Source organism: Helianthus annuus, chromosome 9, assembly GCF_002127325.2.
Source record: "Helianthus annuus cultivar XRQ/B chromosome 9, HanXRQr2.0-SUNRISE, whole genome shotgun sequence".
NCBI classification, from domain to species: domain Eukaryota; kingdom Viridiplantae; phylum Streptophyta; class Magnoliopsida; order Asterales; family Asteraceae; genus Helianthus; species Helianthus annuus.
In genome coordinates, this window is record NC_035441.2 from 90,892,462 (window position 1) to 90,915,326 (window position 22,865).

General features: G+C 34.0%; 3 protein-coding genes across 3 annotated transcripts; 2 read left to right on the top strand and 1 right to left on the bottom strand.

Moving 5' to 3' along the window:
* Positions 1–6,819: 6,819 nt before the first annotated feature.
* Positions 6,820–7,733, bottom strand: LOC110874387. Its single transcript, XM_022123083.2, has 2 exons — positions 7,383–7,733; positions 6,820–7,077 (listed from the first exon to the last, which is right to left on the bottom strand). Exons 1-2 carry the CDS (start codon positions 7,713–7,715, stop codon positions 6,886–6,888), a joined length of 525 nt encoding a protein of 174 aa, XP_021978775.1. The 5' UTR covers positions 7,716–7,733; the 3' UTR covers positions 6,820–6,885.
* A 4,335-nt stretch (positions 7,734–12,068) lies between these two features.
* LOC118481747 (replication protein A 70 kDa DNA-binding subunit B-like) lies at positions 12,069–14,659 on the top strand. Its single transcript, XM_035976975.1, has 9 exons — positions 12,069–12,252; positions 12,343–12,445; positions 12,812–12,921; positions 13,034–13,118; positions 13,199–13,334; positions 13,422–13,630; positions 13,709–13,829; positions 14,234–14,302; positions 14,402–14,659. The coding sequence occupies exons 1-9, from the start codon at positions 12,069–12,071 to the stop codon at positions 14,657–14,659; spliced, it is 1,275 nt and encodes a 424-aa protein (XP_035832868.1).
* Positions 14,660–18,985: 4,326 nt separating this feature from the next.
* Positions 18,986–22,604, top strand: LOC110875816. The gene is made up of 5 exons (XM_022124015.2): positions 18,986–19,046; positions 19,153–19,591; positions 19,676–20,616; positions 20,691–21,911; positions 22,018–22,604. The coding sequence occupies exons 1-5, from the start codon at positions 18,986–18,988 to the stop codon at positions 22,602–22,604; spliced, it is 3,249 nt and encodes a 1,082-aa protein (XP_021979707.2).
* Positions 22,605–22,865: the final 261 nt, after the last annotated feature.

The window sequence follows — 22,865 nt, forward strand, 5'->3', positions numbered from 1 at the left end:
TAAGGGTATCAGTACGTCACTGTATCATACAATCACAAATCAAATAGGGGCTACATCACCCCTGTCAAAAACAATATCACATCAATGTCACATACATCCAGTACATCAACAAATATCAACAAAAATCAGTATCGTCAGATGGTCTCCAAAAGGCTGTGCAGTCACAATCGCGGTCGTCTCACCATCGTCTACCACTATGGCACCGATGAGCTCTATGCAGATGGGGGTGGAGGAGGGGGAAAGTGAGTATAGAGTAAGCGGCGTAAATGAAGCCAATCCTCCTCCATCGCCTGCTGAGTGCGAATAACAGAAGCGATCTGCTGCTCCAAGGTCAAAAGTCGGGCAGCATAGTCAGGAGGTAATGATCGAGAAGGCTGAAAAGATGAAGATGTCTGACCAAGATATGGACCTAGTGATGACTGAGCTCTCTCGAGCTCCTGGAGTCGTTGTGTATGGGAATCATGCTGGTGGACAAAGGACATCAAGACGTCCTCTATGGTATGTCCCATATGGAATGGATGATATGGATCAGTGGGTGGCATCGGAGAGGAAGGTGACCAAAGCAGTGGCATGCTGGTGGGATCGAATGGTGCTACATGAACAGAAGATGGAACAGGTGTCATCTGAGGTACGAAAGGCATAGGCATCGGTATGTGCCCAAAGGGGTGGGCTGAAGAGCCCTCTCCAGGCCCTGCTGGAGGTACAAACGGTGGGATCTGAAACGAAAAATCAGTATGATGTGCCTCAGTGTGATATGGTGGAAGCGGTGGAACATCCTCGTCAGCCGGTATCCAACCGTGCTGAGCCTCCTCATCGGGTGGATCCATATGCTCTGCAAATAGAGCGTGCTCAGGCTCAATGGGTACAGGATCAAAAGGAGCAATGACAGGATCAACCTGATCAATATGATGGTCAACAGGGACGTCAGCAATCAAAGGTGGGTCAACAAAGGATCAATAGCATGATCAGCAACTAACAAAGGGACATCATCAATAGGAAGATCGCCAACAGGCGGGTCAGCCAAAACGGGCACAACAGGAATGTCAGCATGTACCAAGTCATGCTCATGTACAGGATCGAAAGCAGCTGCCTGCTCTGGGGCCAAGACAGGCTCTGGGTCATCGAAAGCCATGTCAAAATCAAACTCTGGATCAATGGGGTCGATAGGATCAGCAGGATCAACGGGATCAACAGGGTCCTCCATGTGCTGGTCCATAGGAATATACTCAATATCGCGGTCAGGATCAAATCCTGGAGGAAAAACGGGATCAGAGTCCTCAATATCATCGTGCTCGAACACAAAGCTCGGAATGGGGGCGGCAGAAGATGCCTGATCGGGGTCCGAGTCATGAACAAAATGCTGCGTGCTCACCTCGTGAGACGGAGCAGATGCCACAGACTCAAAGGAGTCTGGGACTGGTGAGTGGACGGGCGAGTCTCCAGCTGGGGCATCAGCAATCATCAAGAGACCGCCAGCGGGTAAAGGGGCTGCATCAGGAACCTCGTCCTCAAAAGGCTCGTCCTCGTAGAGATCAATGTCACCGTCAGCCTCGGCGTCTGGTAATAGCTCGTGTGCTGGATAAGAAGCAAGAGGAATCGGAGCTGGAATCACAACAAGGGGAAGATACTCAGCAGGATCGCCATCAATAGGCTCATAGGCACCCTCGGGTAAAGCGAAGGGCAAGGAGTCATCAGTATGCTCATCAGCGAAAGGTATGGGTGCCGGAATCTCTGCCAGACGGCGCTGAAAGTCATCGTCTGTGCTCGTGTAGTCTGAGGTATGCACCTCATGCTCTGATGACACAATGTCATCCGACACTATGGGTAGAGGTCCAGTGGTATCTGAGTCTCCGGTGCCTGATGTATCCATGTGTCTGTAACACAATCACAAGTATGCACACATAATCAGTAAATCAGGTAATCACATAAGCTACCAAATAATAATCACATAATCCACCTAGTCCCACTAGCCTCCCAGCCTCCCAGACTGTCCTTCCTAGTCCCACTAGCCAACTTTCCCAGCCTCCCAGACTGACTCCCTAGTCCCACTAGCAAACTTTCCCAGCCTCCCAGACTGACTCCCTAGTCCCACTAGCAAATTCTCCCAGCCTCCCAGACTGACTCCCTAGTCCCACTAGACAACTACCTCGATCCATTAGATCGAGCCTCGGCCTCCCAGACCGAGCCTCAGTCTCCCAGACCGAGCCTCAGCCTCCCAGACTGAGCCTAAAAATAATAAATAAAATATGCTCAACATTTGTTTATAAAAACGTTTTGGATCTGGACTTAAGTGGTATGCAGTACAAAAAAAAATGTTTTCGTGAGAGCCCTAGTGATTATAGTCTAGACTCGAGAAAGAATCCTAGTTCGCTATGATTAGAGCTCTGATACCAAGCTGTCACACCCTGGCTTTGCGGAAGCGTGGTTAATTTGGTGTGACTTCTTAATACCATAGCTTAATCATAACAAGCTATATGATTTAAAAATATGCAAGATCATCCATTGATAATAAAAATATTAAACATTGTCTTAACAGGTTAACACCCAACAACCATAACTTGTCTAAACATTACAAATGCAAACTTAAAATAAACATGGTTCAGGGACTGTGACTTGTCCAGGAAAGAGTCACAAGCCTCGAACCCTGGATGACCTCGGGCCTAATGCAGCGGAAAACAAGCCATACCGCGCCAGATCGTTAGTTTCCTGAAATACATGTAAGTTGAAAAATCAACAATAATGTTGAGCGAGTTCATGCGAAAGTGAGTAAATAAACCTTTATCTTTATCAAAAACCTGGTATGTAGCAAATAAGGAAAAAGAGATCACCAATGGTTTGCAAGGCCATTGATATGTGTGAAGTGCAAGTAGGGATGACTCAAACCTAGCGGATTTATGCGTCGGGCACTAAGTCACCCCGAGGTCCGTTCAGCTGGACCTGGGGCTGGGCTCGCTACACCCAGATAGATCTACCGCTCCTGTCCCTCGGTCCTACTACGAGGATTAATGGCCTCAAGTTGTGCCTACCCACTCACATGATCTAAGTAGTAACCCTCCTTACGCTATCCATACCATGTATAAACATATTCATAATCATTGTAACATGTATTTCACCCCCGCAGTTTATAAAACTGAAAACAGTTAAGAGAAAAGGGGGACATGAACTCACAGTGAGTGCATCACAATACCAAGTAATCCAAATATCCAACTGCTGCGCAACGACCTACATGTGCTAATTCTATTAGACGGATGGTCGTGCCTTAGCTTTATAGTTTACATTTTCGGGAAACAGTTAGACAACCGTTCCGCGTATATACTTGGTAGAGAACCTCCTTCCCAAGGATAGGGGAATTAATACATGCGTGTTTATAATGTTAAGTCTCACTTAATATATTTTATTTCTCATTCCCAAAATATAATTATTTTTCTCAAAAATAATATATTTTCTCTTTACATAATACTTTCCAAAATAATACGTTGACAATATCCGTATTTATGAATATTTCCGGATAAGGCGTAAGTTACGTTTTGGCGATTAAGTGGTAATAGTAATTACCGTTGTAACTTATATGTTTGTCGTATAAGCGTTTGTATTATTTTGGGTTCGACAAAGTTAGTAAATATTATTTTTACTCTAAAAATAATATTTATACATTTTCACAAAATAATCATAAACAGTGTTGTGAAAAATATATTTATCGAATAAATATTTATCACGTTTATTTTTGTGAAAACCCCACCTCCGAATATTTGTAAATAAAGTCATGGCGAATTATATTTGAAAATATGTCAAAAGTAGTCTAACACTTGTAAATAATTCTAAGTGTTAGATTTTTAGAAAATTTCGCCAGAGTTTCCCCTGTAACTGGAGGTGGCCACGCTTTTAAGTGTATCATTTTCTCTTACAAAATCATTCCAATACTTCTTTTAAATCAACCAATCAATTTCCAACACATTAAACAAGTTTCAACACTTCAAACTTGTAGACTAGTATGTAAAATCGCATTATTACATGAACTTGTAGTTTTTCTAAAACTATTGTGTAGATCTCGTTATATTTAGTGGATCTATGTATAAAATAGTTTAGTCTTGCAAAAACCCCGTTTTTGAAACAAATCATTCTTTACAACTTCCCGACAATTTTTATAAAAATTGTTATTTTGTCGGATCTTTCGTTTCACAAGTGTTTATACACTTGTAGTTTATAAAAATCATCTTTGTTAGCATGTTATCCAACTTATATAAAACATGATTTTCTCGACACTTATACGTAGATCGGCTCGTTTTAAATACTATTTTTCATGTCAAAACACTTTTACACAAGTTCATGTTTCCCGTGTGGTGGAGTTTCACCTTTTAACCCTCGTACCGCTAGAAACATGCTTATGTTAAGATACATGATCTTAACAAATTCGGGTTAAACGATGATAAGAGCCACCACATCGTAGATCGGGCCTCAAAAATCAACATATTCAAGTACTACGACTTTTACACGCGTTATATGCTTTTAACCAACAATATTCGAGTTTTAGTAGACTTTTTAGATTCAAAAGATGGGTTACCGACTTTTAACCGTTAAAAATCCTTTTAACCACTTTAGATACGATCAAGAACGAGTTTTAAATGTTATACCTCTAGCTCGGGGCTAGGGAAGATCTTTGGCGAAAATGGCATGGATAAAAGCAAATGAACGAGGTCCTCCAACTTCCGCTTGCTTCAAGCTTCCTCGTACGTGATCCCCGACACTTGTGTGAGCTTGGAATGGCAAGACAAGAACCGAAAATATGATGGATGGGGGTGGGTGGTCACGGCCGAGAGGAGAGGAGGGCAAGAGAGAGAGTGAAGTTGGTGAATGTGATGATCTCTCATGTGTGGGTGTGTGTTTATATAGAGAAATTTGTGCCATCGTCCAACGGTTTATGCGTCGTCTAGATATCCACGAAATCAAATTAAATAATCAAAAGGTGTACCCTTATGTCACATCATAGTGACCGATCCCATTAGGGGGGGGGGGTATCCGGTTGGCTCTTGATCGTTCAGTTAGAGTTTAGTTAAGTTAAGTCGGTTAACTTTAGGGATTAACCCCGTTAGTTGTTTGATGCGTTATAGTGCGGGTGTTAGGGTAATCAGGGACCCTAACTGGCTCAGAAAAATACCAATAATATTTCTGGCAATATTTTTATGTTCCGGGTATAGTCCGGTTGTTCGGTCGGATAGTAATCCGCTAAAGTGCTTACGTAATCCTTTAAGCGTTGTAAATAATATTTTTAGCGACACAATTTATTCTGCAAAGTGTCAGGAATAATTCCTCATATTTTGGCACTTTATTAATTAGCTAGAAGCTAGTGTGTTGATAAAAGTGATGTGTTTTGTGCTTAGAGTACGTTTTAGGCACATCCAATCTCTGTATCTTATTCCTAGAGACGCAATTATACAACCCTTGTATCCCTACACACACTACGGGTGTAGTAAAATATTTCTGGCTCGTTCAGGCCTTTAGAGGCAGTGTTTGCCTGATGCTGGCTATATCAGCATGTTCAATAGGTTATCCGTTCAAATGCTACTGTGCTTTTGTGCATCATGTTTGTCACTAGAGTTCAGTAAGTAAATAATGTAGTGACGGAAAATCAAAGTATGATGCAGATATGTACAAGTATCAATAATCAAGTAGCAGTTTATCATAAATCTCAGTTAAGCACAGTAATTAGGCAACAATTAATAGTTAATTAAGTCGTACGGATACCTGGTTTTGTGAGGGTTGTCACAAGAACGGCGCTCTTCTTTTATTCACTGATCAAATCCCGTCGCTAGAAAAGTTGAAAAACAACATCAATATCCGGAACCGGTGTCGGAATCAACGGCAACTGTGATGGTTCCGGTGACTGGAAGGTTAAACGACGTTAATTGGAAACAAAGGAATCAAAAGAAAAAAAACAGTTTCAGAACTTACTTACCCTTGAACTCGCCAGAGGAACCTAAGAACGATTCGATATTCTTCTACATGACGTCTCAGACGGAATCAACTCCTCCATTCCTTCCCCTTTTTAAACATCATCTTCAATTGAACCAGCAGGGGTCATCCTTGCCATCGGAATCAAATATAAACAGTAATAAAAAACACAACAAAGTGAGGATGTGAGAGTGGATTCTGTGGATGAAACCAAGGATGTATTGTTGGTTTTGAATGCGAATATTGTTATGCTCTTAGTTGGAGACAAGACACAATGACGAAAAAAACACAATGACGAAAAAAAACACAATGATGTAAACAAATTCTAAAATCTACACGCTAATAATCCAAAGCGAAACCAGTGGGGCTGAGATGTCCATTACTATTTTTCTCTTCGGTGCAATAAACCAAACAAACCTGAGCTATCTTTTCGGATGTGCAGATCATTCTGGCTCGACTCTTCAAGTTTGTGACTACTGAATCAACTGCCATGGTGATCCCACGTCTAAGATCCATGGCATTCATTCCAGCTGCAACTGATTTGCAGCCTTCGGAATAGATTGCCTTCGTTAGAACCGTTGCACAAGTGGTACCTGAAATATAGTAAATCGTGTCGGCTTTGAGACAATGATTCAACTTTTTCGAAAAAAATTAGAGAGGCAAAAGAAAACTCACCATCACCAGCAACGTCATTGATGGCGTTAGCAACCTGCTTGATGAGACTCGCACCAACGTTCTTAACCCTGTCTTTTACTCCTTAGAATATGCAATTGCAGTTAATGATCAACTATCATGACACTATCAAGTAACTAATGTGTTGTCATTTAAGCAACAAATCCAAATAACACAAGTCAATTATGCACACAAAACAGCAATAACTATACCATTAATCCTTCAAAAAAATCAAACATCTCAACTGTGCAGTACATTCTACACTTAACCAACAACTAAATTACAAAATACACTAATCACAAACAAAAAACAAAAATTCAAAAAATAAAAAAATAAAATAAAAACCTTAGGATCCATGGTAACTTCAACAGCATCAGCAAGCTCTTCAACACCTCTTAGCATCAAAGCTCTAGCATCCACTCCAAATTTAATATCTTTTGCAGCATAGTTTCGCATCTAAATCACACAATATATGAAATAACACAATGTATGAAATAACACAATATATGAAATAACACAATATATGGGAATCAATTAATCAAACACCAGGTTGGCAGTTTGAATAGATATTTGAGCGAGAATTCAACAGAGTGGTGAGCATGGTGAACGCCATGGCTGCAAAATCACAGTTGCTTCAATGGTAGAAACTATCAATTTCCACCACGAGCCCTCCGGATTTTACCCCGCCAAGAGTTGTATGTGAAATTGCGAACCCTAAATTCTAAAGCGAAGTTACCAAAAAAATACGAAACTGACAGTACCTGAGGTTGAGATTTCGCTTCTAGGGTTTCCTCATGTGAAGAAGCAGCGAAGTCAAGTGGGAAGCAGTATCGGTTGATTGGCTGAGGTTGAGATTCATCAGCAACGACATGATAATCACTTCTAGAAACGCCGCAATTGAATTGATATGTTTCATCTTGTTGATCTGGGTTTATTGATTTGGATTTGTGATTGTATCCATTATAACCGGCAATCGAAATCAGAGAAATTTTAGAGAGAGGAAGAAGATGATTTGAAAGTGAATGAGGAAGCGAGTGTATCTGTATAATTGTAGGGCAACGGTCGAGGGAGGGTACCCACGTAACGAAAAACATGCAGAAAATCCAGGGAACTTCAACTGGCGTTGAAAAAAAAAACTGCCAGTTTTTTTGGTTTGAACGGATAAGATTAAATCTTGGAGATAACTGCCTGAATTATTACGGTCAGGATTAACTAAAACGTGAGTTTGACCGACGGTTACATAGCGGCGAACAATATATTTTAATAATATAGTAAATGAACACAAACCTTTGAACCTTGATTTTCATCACAAAAGAACACGTGCTTTCCCTGTCGGTTCAGTTTTTTTATCCCAATCATCTTTGAACTACTTATAAGGGAAAAAATATTTAACAATCTAATACGAATAGTAATTAAATTTAACAAAATAAGAAAAAAAAAACAATGACAAAAAAAAAATAATTAGAAAACAAATAAACATACCAAAAATAATGGGTTATCTTACTCAATAAGCTTTAAAAATGAAGGACATTTGTTACTCTGATCCATCTCTGGAAATTAAATATGAAGGTTTTTTAAAAGTTAAAACGGTAAACTATTTATAGAAACAAACTTATAATATCGGGAGAAACTTCTAAAACAAATAATTAAAAAGGAACGGTTTCAAAAAAAAAATTAAAACCTATTTATTTTTAGAAACACAATCAATATTCCGTAAAAACATATCACACACTAAAAATTACATAATCTTTAATGGATTTAATATTAACACAATATAAAATTTATTAGTTAATATTGAAAAAAAAGAAAAACAGAAATAAAAAACCAAAACAAAAGAATCATTAATACATATTAATACAATACAAAATTTATTAGTAAAAAAACAAAGATTTTCAAATTTAAAAAAATATCATAGTTAGATTTGCCAAAAAAAAATAAAAAAAAATAACTTAAAAATTATAGATATTAGCATAAACGTTGAAAACTATCATTATAACGGATCAAAAAACACCAAAAAAAGATAAAATTAAACTAAGTGAACAAAAACCTTTAAAGTTAGATTTTCATAACAACAACATTTGATTTCCCCTTCGGATCATCCTAAGAAACATAAAACATCAACCTTTCAAAAATGAAAAAATAAAGGTAAAACAATTCAATTAATTTACAAACTCCTATAATTTAGTAAATGAACACAAACCTTTGAACTTAGATTTTCATCATAAAAGAACACTTGCTTTGCTCTTTCGGTTCAGTTTTTTTATCCCAATCATCTTTGAACTAAATATAAGGGAAAAAATGTTTAACAATCTAATACGAATAGTAATTAAATTTAACAAAATAAGAAAAAAAAACAATGAAAAAAATAATAATTAGAAAACAAATAAATATACCAAAAATAATGGGTCATCTTCCTCAATAAGCTTTAAAAATGAAGGAAAGTTGTTACTCTGATCCATATATGGAAATGAAATATGAAGGCTTTTTAAAAATTAAAACGGTAAACTATTTATAGAAACAAACTTATAATATCGGGAGAAACTTCTAAAACAAATAATTAAAAATGAACGGTTTCAAAAAATTTTAAACCTATTTATTTTTAGAAACACAATCAATATTCCGTAAATACATATCACACACTAAAAATTTACATAATCTTTAATGGATTCAAAATTAACACAATATAAAATTTATTAGTTAATCATGAAAAAAGAAAAACAGAAATAAAAAATCAAAACAAAAGAATCATTAATACATCTTAATACAATACAAAATTTATTAGTAAAAAAAAACAAAGGTTTTCAAATTTCAAATAATATCATAGTTAGATTTGCCAAAAAAAATAAACAAAATAACTTAAAAATTATAGAGATTAGCATAAACGATGAAAACTATCATTATACTGGATCAAAAAACACAAAAAAAACGATAAAATTAAACTTACCTCTTGTGTTCGAAGAAGATTCAGACTCCTGCAATTGCATAAGTCATCATCAATAAGTTCAAGACATTGACCATATGGAACTTTTCCTCCCCACAATAAGCTTGCAAAATCATACGGTATTTCCTATGAATCGATACAAAAAACATATAAGCTTAAATAACTTATTGTCTGTTGATAAAATGAAAACTAAAGAAACATACAAAAAATATAGGATCACAGTCATCAATCAACTTTAAAAACGATTGGAGCTGTGTTTTTAGGATCCATAACTACAAAGAATAAAGGAATATTTTAAAAAAATATAACGGTAACTTATTTATAAAAACAATTTCTAATTACAGAAACCGAGTTATAATTGAGAATAGAAAAATCAACCTTTAAAACAGTAATGTATTTATGGAAACAAAAGCATCTTTAGAAAGAAATTAAAGGTATATTTAAACATAAATAGAAAAACTCATAATTGACAAAACTAACAATATGAACTTCAAAAGATAATGACATAAAGTTTCAAAATTATGCCTAAACTTCAAAAGGCCAGATCTTTGTAAGATGAACATTAAGCCATGGCAACTTGAAAAATTGAACAGCAAAACCAATCCCCAAAAATAGAAAGAGCATGAACAGAAAAAAAAAAACCAAGATAAATAAACAAAACTCAACTTCTATCTCTGTAAAAAAACAACCCAAGAATAGTAAGCTACATTCGTTTAGAAATATTCATTGACAAAACTTCTTTTTTCACACCATATTCTAGTGATATGCCCTAATTTTATAAAATTTTCAAGATATTTTTACATGCTGGTCAACAGTCTATTTGGAACGTAGAAGATCTGAAGAACATACATAAAATGAATATTATAAAAACCAAAATACTACACAAAATCGCAAACCTGGTTACTGAATTGTTAGAATTTCGAATTTTCCGACAAATTGCTGGACAATTCAAACATAAAAAAATTGTATGGATCAGGTAAGTTAAATATCAATAAAAACTCTAATGATAGAAAAAAGCCCTAATTAAAGGAAAATATGAATGATACAACATGAATCTGCTCAAATCGATGGACGATTCAAATGATTCAGCCAAGTTTGTATGGGTTGTATTACAAATAACATCAAAAGAAGATTTAACGGCGAAAAAATAAGACCTCATTTGCAAGAACGAACCTGGTATATGGTGATTTAAGAAGAAAATGCGGCGATGATCGATAGATGATATCTAGGGTTTAAGAAAGAGATAGATTGTGTTTAAAATAACAAAGAAAAATCAAAGACAGAAAAGAAAATTAACATACCTATGCTTGATCGGTGAAGAAGGAAGAACCAGATTAGAGAAAAATATATCTAGGGTTTCAAAAAAGTGAGGCTGTGAACAATTGTTGTTTGGAAAAGATAATATATAAGATCCATTAACTTGACCCGATTATAATTCGGATCCCGTGTCCAATTCTCAAACCATCTAATATTGTGTCTTCCCTCCCAAAATCATCATCTCCTCAACCATAGGATGCCACATCATCAAAATGGCTTCACCATTCAAGGACACATAGCCCACATCATCTCATTTATTAATATATATAGATAACACTATGATTTTCATTTTTAAACCTTGCATTATAGTTTTGACCTGTTACATTATAAACTTTTTATATATAGATTTAACATTTATCATAAATAAGCTTTTTATATTCTTTTTAATTACAGAAAGCCAACTTTCTCTTAATAGGTTGCAAATTCGAAACTTCTTCCTTAATTTGAAACTTATTAATCATAAAAATTCCTTCCTTACTTTGCAATTTCATGTTGATAATTATGGAAACTGATGAATCATATAACTTAGATTAATGTAATTTTTATATTTTAGTAAAGGTTGCAAAATATAATTAAAATAAAAAATATCGCCACCACAATTAAGTGATCACTTTATTTTATAAATAAGTCTCATTTGTTATGATTCATACACATCACAACTACTGACATTGTATATTTCGATATACATATCTTCTGGTATGAGTTTTGTGAGTTTCATTGTATTTCATATATTTATAGTTATATAGTTATTTTAGTCATCAGTAAACATACGATGTTTTTCATGTTCTTTTCTTCAAAGATTGTTCTATATCATCATCAAGAAACTTACTTTAATTAATTTTATTAATTTCAGAGATGAAACAGGCTGCTATCACACTTCTTAATAATGTTGATCTTAATGTTGATGATTACACTATCAGAATCCGCATAGTACGGCTATGGACAAGACCTACCTTCAACAATCCTAGGAAGATTTATTGCTAAAACATGATATTTATGGACCAGGAGGTTTTTTTTAGACCAATGCATACTTTTTTTTAATATAAAATGAATTAGTTTCTTTTTATAATTATTTATAAAAAAAAATTTTCAGGGCACGAAAATGCAGGCATTTGTTTTACAAAAAAACACTACTGGTTATGAGCATTTGCTGAAAGAAAATCAATGTTTAACTATTCGTAACCCTTCGATGGGTGAAAATCGTCAGAAAGTTAAATATGTTCATAGTTCGTTCAAGATCAATCTAAATGACAACACTACTGTCCAAGAATGCAACGAGCCTGTTGGTGCTGAATGGGGATTTGACTTTTCTCCATTTGATTCTGTTGTCGATGACCCTCATGATGATAGCAAGTCTTTCAAAAGCCCGATTGGTAAATTATTTTTAATTTTATCTTCGTTTTTATCAATTTAATTTTTAGATATTTTATGTAATATTAATTTCATTATTCTGTAATCTTTAGATGTTATTGGTTTTGTGGTCAAGTGTCTTCCGTCAGATGATAAAAGTGATCATAATAACTGCAAAGACGAGAAGAAGACTACCTTTATTTTGGAAGATTTGCAGTACATTCATATATATATATATATATACATATATATAGAAAGTATAATGTACTTCAAGGCTTAACCTACATTAACATACATGACAAAAAATATAACGTGCGTTATTATCATAGAACGTGCGTGATTATAGTCCCATGCGTGATTATGTGGTCCCATGCGTGATTATGTGGTCCCATGCGTGATTATACCCCTGATCCAACGGTTACCATTGTCTCCTACGTGATGTATGATAAGGCTTTTTGTATGTTAACCTTACTCTATATATATATATATATATATATATATATACCTTATTTTACTTATATATTTATCCCATTTTATATGTTTTTGACAACTACCAACTTAATTATTTAATTTTTTTTTTAGACACCATCAGATTTACGTCACGTTATGGGGTTGTTATGCTGATCAGATTTTAGATTTTGAGAGAACAATAAGGATGAAAAGAATGTTGTGGTCGTTGTTCAGTTTGGGAAGTACAGATTTTGGGGAGGTATATCCTATACCGACACTCTCACTTTTCATTCAACTACATATTGCTTTTTATACCAGTTGTCGTTTTATTAACATTTTGCTATAATTAAACAGGTAATTTGTTTGTCTCCAATTTGTATAATGTAACTCGAGTCTTCATAAACTCTGAGGTGAAAGAGATTTTGGATTTCAAGAAAAGGTTTGTAATCTTATTACCTTTTTTATAATATCTTTTGAATATGTATTACTTTTGTAACAATCATTATTTTTTCTGTACAGTTTCCTTGCTCAGGTTAATGTTTCAACATCTTCCGGTTATTCTGGATTGAGTTCTTCTGCTATCAAGTCAACGACTGAGGAATATCTATCTGATGGTTCCTTTAGTACAATTGGAGCATTAAGCCAAATCTCCGAAGTACGGTTACAATACTTTATTGTTTTATTTTTTATATCCATTATTTTTAACTTTAATAATGTTCTAAATTATCATATATGTATACAGCAAAAGTTTGTTATTATCCTCGGAACTATTAAGAGCTTTGCTTCAGAAGAGTCATGGTTTTACAATGCATGTAAGAGTTGCAACAGAAAGGTTATGTACAACACAATTTGCAAGGCAAAGCAAGATGGAAGTGAAGGCTATGATGAAGTAACTGTCTTGGAATGTCAGACTGATCGTTGCAATAAAAGGACCGTTTTGTCTGTTCCTAGGTTAATTTTATTGATTCGTTTATTTGTACTAAACAATTTACATGGTTATTAAGAAAATCTTATTTAATATTTTGACAGGATAAAAGTTCAAATTCGTGTTCAGGATTGTACCGGGATTGTCACTTTGACGTTGTTTGAACGTGAAGTTCTTAAACTGTTAAAGGTTAACGCAAACCAACTTTTGGATAAAAACATTGAGGTAAGTTACTTTGTGTCAATATAATTTCGTTACTTCGTTTATACATTTTAATGTATATATTTTAAATTGCTATGTTTGTAAATTATCTATCGAACTTCTGCAATATGTCAATGATAATGTTTATCAAACAGTTGGCCAGCGATGGTAACTTTCCCAAGGAGCTGAGGGCATTGTTAAATCGACGGTTTGCGTTTAAGATAACCATAGCTTCCTTTAACATAAAAAACAAAGCAGATGGTTACTCTGTCTCGAAGTTGACTGAAATCCTGAAATCATCTCCGAGCTTGATAGGCATTTTGATGACTTCCAGGTTCGCCATACCTTCAAGACGTTAGTTGATCGTTGTTGTTATAAAAAGTTATTCCATGTTACTATGTTTTTTGAAATATATGCGATAAATACAGCCTGCTGATGATGAACATTTAGATGCTGTTCTGTCTGATTCAAATCCAAATGTTAACTTTGATGTTAAGGTATGTCTTACAAATTAATTAATTCACTAACGGTTCAATATTTTGTAATTCACCATATTTTATAAATATTTTTCATAACTTTTTAGTTTTTGTTTACAGGATGTTGTATCCCGTACTGGTGATGAAGACACTCCGGTGTCTAATGTGATCAAAAGCATCTTTACCACACCCTCTGGAGCTGAGATGAACTGTTCTGCGGAGATTGTTGACAATCAACTTAAGCGTAATTTGGATGTCGTCTATGATGTCGATGTATCTTCTTCCCAGTCGTCAACTAAACCCCGTAAGACTGTCGGTGATAAAGATGAAGATTTGAACCTGAATGCTGGGATTTTGAAGCCAAAGATTGAAAAGTAGTGTGCCGAATCTAATAGTCATATCCGTATTTTTTAAAACTTATCTATGTTTATTTTCTTTTACTCATATTTTGAACATTTTATGGGCAGACTTTATGTTGGTTTTTGAATAACTAATTTGTATGGTTGAACTTCGTGAAATTTATCTTATTAAGAGATTACATTATAAATAAGTTTTTCGTATGAACGTTTATTTGTATTTAACTTATATTTTTTTTCTATGATATGACATGATGTTACTTTTTTAACAACTATGTATTATGTTTTGTTTTTATTATGGTATTCAATTGTTATATCAATTCAAGATGATACTATTAAACACTATATTGTGTTATGTCTTAATATCATTCTTATTATTTTAAAGTTTTATTTAAAATCTTAACACGTTTCCATTATTAATAAAAAATAAGCATAATATTTATATTAAAGTTGTAATGTTGGAATGTTGCCATATAAACCAAATTTATATTTGGTAAATATTAAGCATAATATTTATATTAAAGTTTGAATGTTGGAAAGTTATTTATATATAGTAACTTTTATCGGTTTTTTAACTATGATTTCCAAAAAAATTTTAAACTGTTGACTTTCCAAAATTGAGATATTAATCATTAAATATCATAAAGAATATCCTTAAATGTTCACATTACTAATGTTTCCTTAAAAAAAAATTACAACATATAAATCTCTTCATCTCATTTCAACTCATTTCTACTCTTTTGTTCAACGACTACATCCCTTTCACTGCAAGGGTATTAGTAAGGCAGTTTGAACAAACGATTAATTTCTTATTCTAAAAACTTATTCCGCAATGTGTAAACGGTCAAAGCATGATTCCAATACTTCGGGAAATCAATCAAACCAGGGAAACACTTCAGGTTGTGTTTTTTGATTTATCTTTGACATTCTTTTGTTTGTTTATATATAATAATAATTTTAATTAGAATGTAATTCATTTTCTTTATTACAATGATAGCCATTTCAAGGAAATGCAAGCGTAGATCTTCATTTAACTCCAATAATGAAGTCAATATAAACAACTCAACAGGTAACACTTTTTGGATTATTGTGATGTTTGTATATTTTGTATATCTAGAATAACCACCTCGATATGCTTTATTTATGTTATGTTTCTTTTATTTAGATGTTGCAGCTGTTAGCTTAAGAAGTCCTTTTTCAGACATTACCAATGGTATTGAAGTACTCTCATTTACTAACTTATGTTCCTAATCTTCAACATTTATTTAAAAATCTATATCGATTTTATAGTTTTCAATTGATTTGAAAGCCCAAAATATGTATTAAATATTAAATATAAGCTATAAACTAAAAGTACAACAGGTAGATATTTATAAATACGGTTAGATAGTAGCGGTCCAAACTACATAAAGATTGTAACTATCAAACATGTTAACCACATACAAAACAACTTTTAACACTACATAACTGACGCTACCTTACTTCATTAGCCAAAACAACAATATGTTATGCTTCTACCGTGATTCAAAGTTTCAAACATTACCACTAGCCGAAAACATTGGCAAGGAACAAAACACCAATATCTGGAAAGTACTGGAACTTGCAATGATCACCTTCTTTTATGTTGTTATCTTTAAGCCATTTCGCCCATCCTTTGACAACGTACTTGATACTGTTTTTATTTGGCTCCGCCCTAACATCATGTTTTGTCTCGACATTCTGCCTGTTGACGATCTTAACTTTCAATGTTTCGTCAATTCCTGTGATCCGTGCTACCCCAACTGGTATGCGCTATAAGTTTCAAAACATATTAATAATTTCCATTAATGATGTCAAATATTTAAAAAAATACCAAACTTCTTCAAATTATGTAAACATATTAGACGTCTATTAACATATAATTTTGTCTGAACTTAAAAAGGGTTTGGTGTATGGCACAATGAATATCAGCGGACCAGTTTCATCATCATTATCATCAAACTCCTCTGATTTAGCCAAAGAGTCTTCAGAATCCGATATAACCACAACATAGTTTTCAGCTCCGGCCATGCTAAGAAACAGTTCAAAGGTTGACCCATTTTAAAGAAAACATAGACTCATAACATATAATCCAATCTTTTTTATGTAGTTTAAAGTAATGTTAGTTGTCTAACTTTCATTAACTTCACACAGTTTAAAGACATTAGAAGTAATCCTAACAAACTTTGTTGTTCCATTTCATCTTACCTAATAACAAACTTTCTTGAACTATACAAAGTTTAAAAACATAACAAGTACGCCTAACAAACTTTCTTATTGCATTTCATCTTACCCCCTAAATGCATATCCGAAAACAACTTAACTTCACAACCTAATCATATAAAACACCTAATTATTATTTGTTTTTTTACTTTAACAAGATTATTCTTTCTTTAAGTACAACATTTTTCATATAGTCATTTCTTCGAACACCTGGTGTGCATCGTATTCTTAATGTCTTCGTGCATGTGAGTGTATTCAAATCACTACCTAAATCAGATATTTTCATACCAGAATACATGTATGCAGCAAATACACTAAGAACATCATGTATGTTAACTAACTAAATGAAGGTAAATCTGTCAATGAAACAAGTTACATTTAGTTTAGTGTATCCAGATTTGTATTTTTATTAAATAAATCCAACCAGGAAATCACAGATGAACATCAACATTGAATTAAATGATTTATTTTACCTGATTTTCATAGAGTTGTCAACCGTATGATGCACAAATTCATAATGCAGATGAGAGCAATGTTTTAAACCCTTATTGAAACTAAATGAAATTATAATCTTATGTAATGATAGATATAAAGATCATGAAGTGTGATGTACAAGCAATTAGTGAATGTTGACTATTTCATATGCCTATCACTATGACATCTTTGAGCACAAGAATCCATGCAATCAGATTCATTTTTTAGCCGTATATGTGTCTTTGTTTGGTTATTTTTTTTATTTTATATATTCATATATTTGTTTATATAGTTATTGTGGCATCAATTATTAAAAGTAAGTTATTATTTTTTTTACCATAATAACATATATCAAATATGATAACATATTTATATAATCTTACAATATTACCAAAGTTTTATTTCTACTAATTGATTGATATATACTGATTTTTTAGACAACTAATGCTATTATATTGTTTCTTTTGTTTTACATGTTAATACAGTTTTAACTCCGGCAATTACACAAGACGAGTGCAGAGAGAGGCGTAAGCTACGGAAATTGTATTTGGATACTAAAAGATCTAACGTATCAAACGTGTTACCGGTTTCTAAGAAAAAAGAATCGTCGACTTCTAATTTGTCTTCCATTTTATTTCACACTCCCACTACTTCACAACATCCATCTACTATTTCGCCAGGTTTATTTATTCATTTTCTTTAAACTTTTCATAATTTTTAAAATTGCATACTTAACTATTTTTGATACATTTATATGTCTAAAATAATTAGATATATCAAATATCATGACATTTTTATGAAAAATTAAATTATTATCAAAGTTCCCTTTCTGCTAATTGATTTATATATAGTTATTTTTTTAGACAACTAATGCTATTATATCGTTTCTTTGGTTTTACATGGTAATACAGTTTTAACTCCGGCAATTACACAAGACGAGTGCAGAGAGAGGCGTAAACTACGAAAATTGTATTTGGATAGTAAAAGATCTAACGTATCACACGTGTTACCGGTGTCTAAGACAAAAGAATCGTCGATTTCTAATTCGTCTTCCATTTTATTACACACTCCCACTACTTCACAACATGCATCTACTATTTCGCCAGGTTTATTTATTTATTTTCTTTAAACTTTTCATATTTTTTAAAATTGCATACTTAACTATTTTGATACATATATATGTCTAAAACTATATATATATCGTTTTTCTTTTCATATCAGTTGTTTTCATGCAAAGTTATCAAAGTTACACTAAAGAGAGACGGAGATTAAGGAGACTTTATTTAGATAGTAAAAAATCTCCTATCTTACGAGGCAAATCCAAGGCTATGAACAGTTTACAATCTTCTTCTAATACAAGATCCTTTCACTGCAACACACAAAATGGTAATTTTATACTTTTGTTAATATTTACAAGTAATATTATACCCGATTTTCTAAAGTCATATTTTATTTAGGTGATCACACATTTGCTTCAAACAACCAAACACTTTCAACAAGTATCCGTCGCTTTTCTATTTCTCCAAACATAACAACAGTGACTACAACTCCTATTTTACGCAAAACGTCTCCAAAGCTATCTCCTGGGAAATCTAAGTTATTAGGCAGACAAAGAATTACATCTCCTATTCCAATGGTTGATTTGACTACAGATGCAGCATTAGATGAAGATCCTTACAAAGGTGTTTCACCAGGTAGTCACTTAAGTTATATATTTTCGACATTATTTTGTATACCATTTTTTTATCTTGAAATACATCGATTAATTTCATTTATTTTTATTTCCATGCTAATCTACAGATTACTTAGATCATGGTGACCAGTGTATTACATGTCAAGTATGCATGGCAAAGTTATGGGATGTAGAAACGGCGAGAGGTAGAACCAATAATGGGAAAACAAGTTATTTTTTATGTTGTGGTTATGCCAAAGTAGAGCTACCCGATTATAAAGATGCACAACCAAATTATCAGAAACTGTTTACATCTTTGGATAATGAAAGCAAACATTTTTTGAAAAACATTCGCCGTTATAATTCTATGTTCGCTTTCACATCAATGGGTGGTAAGGTCGATCCGACTGTTAATAGAGGTAATGGCCCATTTTGCTACAGGATTAGCGGTGAAAACTATCATAGTATTGGAAGTCTGTTGCCGGAGAATGCCAATAAACCAAAGTTTTGCCAGCTGTACATATACGATACAGAGAACGAAGTTTCAAACCGAGAATCGATTTTTAGGTAAGTATCGTACATTATAATTTGTTTCAATTGTTTCTCAACTAATAATTAATATTTCATTGATAAAAAATGTGTCAAAAACAGTCGATCTAAGGAGTCACCTACATCCTCTTCTGCTTCAGTTGATCGTCAGTTGATCCAACATATCAAGTCTGTGTTAGACTCCGATAATGTATTGGTTAAAGTTTACAGGATGGTTAGAGATTGTTTTCATGACGATCCGCAGCTTACTCTTAAGGTACGTCTTATTGGAAAAAGGGACAAGGATGGTCGAATGTATAACTTACCAACATGTGGCGAGGTTGCTGCTCTAATTGTTGGAGATGTTGAAAACGCAATTGAGAACAGAGATATTGTTGTTGAAACTAAATCGGGGACTCTTCAACGAATAAGTGAATTACATCCTTCTTACCTTGCTCTTCAATACCCAATTCTCTTCCCATGTGGAGATGATGGTTACAGAGTTGACATCCCTCATAGAGGTGTCATAGATGTAACCAACAAGAAGCGTCCAAATTGTACGATGAGAGAGTTCTTTTCGTATCGTATTCAAGATAGAGTAAACCAATTTTCGTTGATTCTAAATTCAAGGAGACTTTTCCAACAATTTTTGGTTGATGCTTATACGATGATTGAGAGCGAGAGACTTAACTACATACGTTTTCAACAAAAAAATCTAAGATCTGATACCTATGAAAGTCTCCGGAAATTGAGAAATAATGGTCAGCAAGATATATCTAATGTTGGTACACCTCTTATATTGCCTTCTTCGTTTACCGGTGGAGCTAGATATATGATGCAAAACTATTTAGATGCGATGGCTTTATGTAAATGGTTCGGTTATCCTGATTTTTTTATAACCATTACATGCAATCCCAAGTGGCCAGAGGTAAAACGGTTTCTTAAAGACATTACTCTGAATCCAGAAGATAGGCCTGATATCCTATCAAGGTTATTTAAAGTCAAGCTGGATGCAATTTGTAAAGATTTAAAGGAATGTCATATGTTGGGAAAAGCAGTAGCAAGTACGTAATGCAATCTTTTTTTTAAGTATATTTTTTACATTTTCTTTTATTGATTTTAAATTATTTTTATGTAGTTATTTATACAATTGAGTTTCAAAAACGTGGCTTGCCTCATGCGCATTTGTGCTTATTCATGGAACCAGAAGCTAAACTTCCCACTGTTGACCAAGTTGATCCGTTCATATGTGCCGAAATTCCAAACAGAGATGATGACCCAGAGTTGTATACGCTTGTGAAGGATTTTATGATTCATGGACCGTGTGGTAATGCTAATATGAACTGCTCATGTATGGTTGATAAACAGTGTTCAAAAGGTTTTCCAAAAAGATTTCAAGATTCTACGACAATTGACGCCAATGGTTTCCCATTATACAGAAGGAGAGATGATGGAGCAACAGTTGTCAAAAACCGGATCGATTTAGATAATAGAAGTGTTGTACCATACAACAAAAAGTTATTGAAAAAGTATCAGGCACATATAAACGTGGAGTGGTGCAACCAAGTTGGGTCAATTAAGTATTTGATTAAGTATATCAACAAAGGTCCTGATAGAGCAACAATTGTTGTTTTGCATAGTGATAATCATAATGAACAACATGAAAAAGATGAGATTAAAGAGTATTATGACTGTCGGTATATCTCAGCATGCGAGGCATCATGGAGGATATTTAGTTACGATGCACATTACAGATATCCTTCTGTTATCAGGCTTCCATTCCATCTTCCAGGTCTCCAACCGGTTGTCTTTGGAGCAGATGAAGACATCAATTCTGTTCTTAACAGGCCATATGTCAAGTGTTCTATGTTTCTATCTTGGATGGAAAGGAACAAAGACCCTGATGACCATTTGGCGCGTACACTAACTTATGTTCAGTTTCCAACTTGGTATGTATGGAAGATTGAAAACCGTTGTTGGCAACCTCGGAAGAAAGGTAACTCAATTGGCAGAATTCATAATGTTGCTCCATCTCTTGGAGAAGCTTATTTTTTAAGAATCTTGCTCAATAAAGTAAAAGGACCTAAGTCATATGACGATATCAAAACTGTTAATGGTCATGTACATGATACATTTCGAGATGCGTGTTTCGCACTTGGTCTTTTAGATGATGACAAAGAGTACATCGAAGCAATTAAAGAAGCAAACGAAACAGCAACAGCTTCGTATGTACGAAATTTATTTGGCATGATGCTATTGTCCAATACTATGTCAAGACCGGAGATCGTATGGGAAAGCACGTGGAAATACATGACAGATGATTTCATCTACAGATATAGTAAACTACATCGTGTTCAAGGTACATTATGAAACTTTAGAAAAGCCATTTTGCTTTATCAGTTTTTTTCATACATGGTTTAAATAAAATATCATACTCATTGTATCTATATTTGAACATGTAACAGGTTTATCAATTCCAGACGACGAACTTAAAAATTACGCTTTGTTGGAAATTGAAAAGTTTTTAGGTATGAATAGCTCATCGCTACGGAACTTCTCAACAATGCCTTTTCCAGATTCTTTTTCGTTATCTGATCTCGACAATCGTCTGATTACCGAGGAGCGTACTTACGACGTATTAGGTCTTGCAGAGGAATATGTTAATCTGTTTAATATGTTAACTGAAGAACAAAGGTCGGTGTTTGAAGAGATAATGAAATCTGTTGATGGTAACACTGGAGGGATGTTTTTTGTTTACGGATATGGTGGCACCGGGAAAACCTTTTTATGGAAGACGTTGTCTGCCGCACTTCGATCAAAAAGAGAAATTGTATTAAATGTTGCTTCGAGTGGAATTGCATCGCTGTTATTGACAGGCGGCAGGACTGCACAGTCAAGATTTCGTATTCCTTTGAATCTTAATGAGGATTCGGTATGTCATATAAAAGCAGATAGTGATGTCGCTAAATTGTTGCATCAGACCAAACTTATTATATGGGATGAAGCACCTATGTCCATAAACATGCGTTTGAAGCCTTGGATCGGACAATGAATGATATTTTCAATTTCGACACCTCAAGAAATTCTGAAATCTCATTTGGTGGTAAGGTTATTGTTTTTGGTGGAGATTTTAGACAAGTACTTCCCGTTGTTCGAAATGGTGGAAGACAAGAGACAGTGAACGCATCATTAAGTTCGTCTTATTTGTGGAGTAAATGTAAGGTTCTAACGTTGTCAAGGAATATGAGGTTAACCGCTGGAAGATCTCCATCTGAGATTCAGGAAATAAATAGTTTTGCTAAGTGGCTTTTGG